General features: G+C 32.5%; 1 protein-coding gene across 1 annotated transcript; it reads right to left on the bottom strand.

Annotated features, from left to right (window-relative positions):
• Window positions 1-1,739: 1,739 nt before the first annotated feature.
• LOC113868103 (protein SPEAR3-like) lies at window positions 1,740-3,428 on the bottom strand. Its single transcript, XM_027503668.1, has 5 exons — window positions 3,210-3,428; window positions 2,986-3,096; window positions 2,234-2,304; window positions 2,001-2,061; window positions 1,740-1,856 (listed from the first exon to the last, which is right to left on the bottom strand). Exons 1-5 carry the CDS (start codon window positions 3,426-3,428, stop codon window positions 1,740-1,742), a joined length of 579 nt encoding a protein of 192 aa, XP_027359469.1.
• Between the last annotated feature and the right edge of the window lie 2,572 nt (window positions 3,429-6,000).

Raw genomic sequence — 6,000 nt, 5'->3', positions numbered from 1 at the left:
AACCTTCAACAATTAACAGTTGATTAACTTTCTGTCAGAACTGTCATTTAAAGACTTTTCCTTGTTTGAGATATGCTTTTCTATTTTGATTGCCTAATTTTAACACGTGAGAAACGAATTTCTTTCCGGCTGCTGGAAGTGGAATATAAAAACAGACTTTTGATGTAAAATTATATTGAAAATCAATGACTGAAATTACAAAGAATCATTGTTTGCACTTGATTACTCATAAACAATATCATTACTCATCAAAGTTGCCAAAAAAAAAAAAAAATCCCTATACACAATTTCCACAATATGTTACGTATAACACACATTATATGTGTGTATTTCTCTAGAGAATTTTCGACTCAATTATCAGACATTTTCCGAAATTAAAATAGGCATGATGATTTTCTAATAGTGATTGACATCATTAATTAAGTTTACACGGCTCCGGATTAATTCATGTATCGTATTTCTATCGAAAATTCAGTTAATTATGTGCATCTAACTGCGGATGAACTAACTTGAAAATAATAAAATTCAAACTTTCATGCTTCGAATCATTTTCTTTTAAGTAATTAGAGTTGGGCTAGCTAGTACAGTAAACTAGATTGATAGTTTTCTGCAGGTATTAGCTAGATTCAAACGTTTGTATATCCTCTTTTTTTCAATAAAAAAGGAAAAAAAAAAGTATACATGTCTATACTTAGCTTATTTTTCGTGTCAATTAATTTGAAGTCGAAAATAAATAGATTGGATTAAATATCCTGCATATCTCCATTTTATGTTGCCCTCTTCTTATGCGTTTGCACCATATACGCACGCTTCTTAATATATGACTAAAAATACATTAAATATACATTATATGCACATGCTCAGCTATACTTTCATATTTATGAAGTAAACAAAGTTCACCTGAAATGTCAATTGGCTTCCACTGTAATTAACAACCATTTACAGTAATTTGCTAATATGTTAACGCTGGTAAAAGGGCCTTATTTTGATTACCCACGACTATGGTAACACACTCCCAAGTGGTAACCAAATTTGTGCTTAGCGATTGAGGGTCTTTGAAATGACAAGAATTTGAATTTGGAGGTACATTTGCAGGGCGATACAACCATAATATTTTGAATGAAAGTTAATCTTAGTTACATGGAAAACTCAACATGTGTGTGTGATAAAGTGAGTGTTATTGTGAGTCGTTAATTTGGATAAAAGCTACAGTACGTGATTCTTACACATAAAAATGAAACTAAAAAATATTGAGTGACCATAACATGCATCCAATTTAATGTTGGCTGAAGAAAAGAAAATGAAGTACTATCTCAGTTCTATAAGATTTTTCATGATCAACCCTTCCCAGCTTTCAGTACCATCTGTCACATAAATGGAACCTTACCTCTTAGCACATTAACGAAGATACAATCTTGAATTCATGAAAGATTCTGCATACTAACTAATGGAAATTACCTAACAAAAATAATTAATGATTTGAGATTATATATAACAACAAGACTAGAAATCGTATCAATAACTTCTCTTTAGTTCTTTGCACAATTTATGTTAATGGAGAAAGTTTGCATTGCTTTTATGCATACAGTCAATCGATCTATATCTTCCATGACACAAGAGTCTGATCTCCACATTAAACTTCATAACAAACACATTGGCTTGTTCATGTGCTTTTGCAATTCTTAATTGTAAATAAAATCATTACAATTACTAGAATTGCCACTCTTCCTAGTGGCAGATCAAAGTGATAATCTTAGTTCCAAATCTGGTTCTTGAGTGTCACTTGATTCAGAGTTCTGACTGCTTGAGCCCGCGGAACCACTTCTATGCTTCTTGGTATCTACGTGATGTGAGTCCTATATAATTATAGTAGCAAACATAATGGTGGTCATTTTGAATTAACACATAGATAAATGATTTGGTTGCTAAATTTATCTTTAATGCGTAGAATTTCAATGATATATATATATATATATATACATGTTGAAAAATTTACTTACATATAGGTTGAGTAAAGGTCTAGTTATGTTGGATTGAGTGGTGGCATTGCCATGTTCCCATCTGGTTTGCAACAAATAATTAAATATATATATCAGCTGGAAATTCGTCATGACAAGTAATTATAGAACAAGCTGATCCGAAGAACAAAAGTCCATCGTGTATAAACACAAACTTTTTTGCTCATGTATATATCAATGATAAAGGATTTAATAGGGCTGGAAGATTTCGGTACCTTGCACTATTAGTTGACTGATGAGAATCTCCATATCTAATGTTTGTTGTTTCATATTCGGGTAGGGACATCTGCACAAGCAAACAACGTTGTCCAAATTAAGGATCCTCCAAACTCACTCGAACCATATATGGATATTTCTATATCTACGGTACTCACATGAGCATGTTATGAGAAACAGAAGAATTATTACCTGTATATTTTTGCAACATTTTGAGAATTAATTAGCCAAACTGTAACTACAAAAATGATTGCAATGACATATTTTTTCCTCTTTTAAGTCACATTCTATACTTCAGATACTTTTCAATGAGGCCAATACATAATCCATCGCTTATCTCCTAGGGTTACTTAGTACTACCCTTACACTTTCAACTTTAACCGAACCTAAATAGACGACAGATGATTCAAATTCACAAAAAAGTTAAGATTGCTAGGGTTATATAGTATACATAAACTTTTCTAAAATAAGTTAAATACCATGTCATATCATTTCTCCAAAAGGAAAAAAAGATAAACCACCGCGATTGCTATGGGGACAATTTCAGCCCACTTGGATATATTGTTTTTGCAGTTATAGTTAAGTGATGACAGATAACAATTATGAAATCATGTGTGGAAAATGTTCACTCATCACAAACAAAGGAAAATGAATAAGTTAAATATATATAGTACAAGTAAAAATTATAGTATACCAGTAAAAGTGTAAAATCAATTGAGATCGGTTGAAGAAAAGCCAAAACTACACATACCACAATGTTGGGTTGGAAGCCATATGAAGGTGAGTATGATGTAGATGACGATGAGTAAGAAAAAGATGATGATGGTACTGATGAATAGGGTGTTTGCACCCTTGGATCTTCCTGCACGTTGACAAGGAATTAATCAACAAAACCCCCCCAATCAAATTCCACAAATCCAAGTAAAAAGAAATTCTATTTTTTAAGCAAAGGGAGAAAGAAAAAGAGAGTCTTACATTGTTGAAGTTAGATGGGTAAGGACCGTGCAGAGGAGGGTGATAGCCACAACCCATTTGACCATGTAATCTTATTTTCTCCAATTGAGCAACACCAAGTCCTCTTTGTGGTTGTTTTGGCTTGTCTTGATTGTTCTTCTTTCCTTTTCTTGAAGAAGAAGAAGACCCACTTGCTCTTTCATTTCCCATGTTTGGTTCTCCAAAATAACTGCTACCCATACTCTTCTCTTTTTCTGTGTTGTCCAGTGAAGAGAGAGAGATAACTATGATTGTGGTGTGGCCTTTTTTCAAATCCCGGAAGAACTGCTCCCACTTCTGGCTGGGAAATCAGAGATCTCTTTTAAGCTGCTAGCAAACCCAGGAATAATTGCATCGCTGGATCAGATTGTGTATAGATTTCCATGTTAAGTTATATATATACGCCTAGATTCTATGCTCTTTATCTCTCTACCTCTCCTCTCTAGCTAGCCTCTATTTTTTCATTGATTATTATATTAATAATTATTACATTATTATTTATTATTTATTATTTTTCTACCCATTTGTTATATGGACTTTGGAGACTATCTCTGAAAGCGATTGTCTCTCATTTAAAATGTTTAATAAGCTGTATTGGTAGACTCTCTGTAGCCACGCGCCACACGGTTGGCTGCAAGTGCAATTTTTTTTTATTATTTTGTTTGTCTTCAACCGAAAATCCTCACAACTAAGCTATGAGATTAACGCTTGGATTAGAAGTTATAGTTAAGGTAAAACCTTCCTTAGAATTGTAATCGCATTCTAATCTCTGACATTTCAGGTAAAATTTTGTCCAAAGTTACATTCCAACTTCTACTCTATTGGATGCTTACATGTTTATTTAATGCAAATCTTCACATATAGTTAATCTCAAGCTTGGATAAAAGGTGAAGATTGTGTTAAGCAGTCTACAACGTGAAACGTTTTGTTGAATTTCTAATCATCGAGATGGTGTTGCATCTTTATTTATTGCTCCATATAATATTGCTTATTGAATATTTGAATTGTTTTTCTTTATAGATGCTTGATCAAACTTTCTTTCCATTAAAAAATTGATTAGTGTGTGCTACGCAATACATGCCGGCGATGATGATGAGGTTGGCACTTCTCATTCTCTCAGCAATCCGCATATATAACCTTCTAAAGTGGCATGTAGGAGATTAATTAATTTTCTTTGATTCTTCTCTAGTCGATGGGTATTTTTAGGGTACTTTTATATAAGATTATTTTGATTACACTGATCAGAGTAGATTACAAAAAGCTGTGTACCAATAAAAAAAAATATAAAAAGAAACAAAGCCTTAAGTAGGTTCCACTCTGCATGTGGTTTCCTAGTTCTCGGTCAATTTGTCTCAGCTGATGGTACCCTAAAGGGCCTGAGCTGAAAAGCACCAGCTGTAAAATTCCATACAAGTAACTTATGAAGAAGGGAAAGTAAATCAATCTGTTGGTGAATAATTTAATACATTATCAGTAATATTAATCTAAGACCAAATCATGTGTGAATTCCAAATCCCAGAAGTCTTTCATTTTTGCAGTTTCAGAAGTAATAAATTTTCGAGTAAACTAGAATCCACAAATTTATTTTTATGTTGATCCAAATCTAAAAGTAATAAAGATGCAAATATTGCTTAATTAATAAATAGGGCGACATGAAGATTGAGATAGCTTAAGCAATATATACCTAAAACAAAAAATAATTAGTACACAACAAATGAGATGCGAAATATATGATTATAATAGTAATGGGATTATAATTAATTGTTAGAGATACCAAATGATCTAATTGGACTGTTCCACGCATGGTTTGTGGGACATATTTTATGAGTTGTTTGTGTGGTGGAAAGTGAGAATATCCTCCAATTTGTTCGCCAGACATGTGAACCCATGCAAATTACAAGAAACCCCACTAACCCCACCAACAGTATATCATTTGTTGCTTAAGCGGATGACAGATTATAAACATTTACATAGTGTTATAGTTAAAAAGAAAATATGATTTTGTTGCTTTACGTTATTTGGGGATCTGCTTCCTTCCCTTTCTTTTCTCTTTACTTTCTTTACCTTTTCATTCTTTCTCTTCTTCTAATCTTCTTGGGGGCTGATGGAATTGCTGACCTAAAAGGCACTTCTTATTTATTTATTTATTTTAGTCTTTATCGTCCATTGCTGCATCCACTTAGAACTAATCAGTAGTGACTTAAAAATGCAGACAATTAGTTTAAACTACACCAATCTATTTAGGGACCAGGGGCCTCAGCTCATTTAAATATTGGTTTTTGTCTTGTGATAATTATATGATGTACATTCACATTTAAAGATCATTTACTACTATTCTTATTTTGTGTATTAGTAGATTTAAACTTAAGACCACATATAAACTAGCCAAATTGTTCCTTACTAGCTAATAGTACAATTCTAGTGGCTTATTAGATTTTTTATTAAGCTCAATAATTTACTCTGACGTTGGAAAGGAAGACTGGAAGAACCTTTCACCTTAAAATTTTGTGACTAAAAAATTCAGTTTAGGCAACAAACGTAATTAATTGACATGGATCAAACCCTATTGGATATACTTACGTAAACAATTTGAGCAAAAAAGAATAAGCTTTAGGTTTCAAAACAAACATGAAAAGCCTGCAAAAGTCAACAAACACAAGGTTTTCTTTTTTCTGTTTAGTCAAAGTTTACCAGCTACAGTTTGTGTTCCTATAATTACGTTAATATAATGCTTTGTCCCGTCTTTAAAAATAATTGATCGTTACAAAGAATG

Source organism: Abrus precatorius, unplaced genomic scaffold (assembly GCF_003935025.1).
Source record: "Abrus precatorius isolate BTA unplaced genomic scaffold, Abrus_2018 Scaffold5, whole genome shotgun sequence".
Taxonomy (NCBI): domain Eukaryota; kingdom Viridiplantae; phylum Streptophyta; class Magnoliopsida; order Fabales; family Fabaceae; genus Abrus; species Abrus precatorius.
Note: the sequence above shows the minus strand (reverse complement) of the source record. Positions and strands in the feature narration are given on the sequence as shown.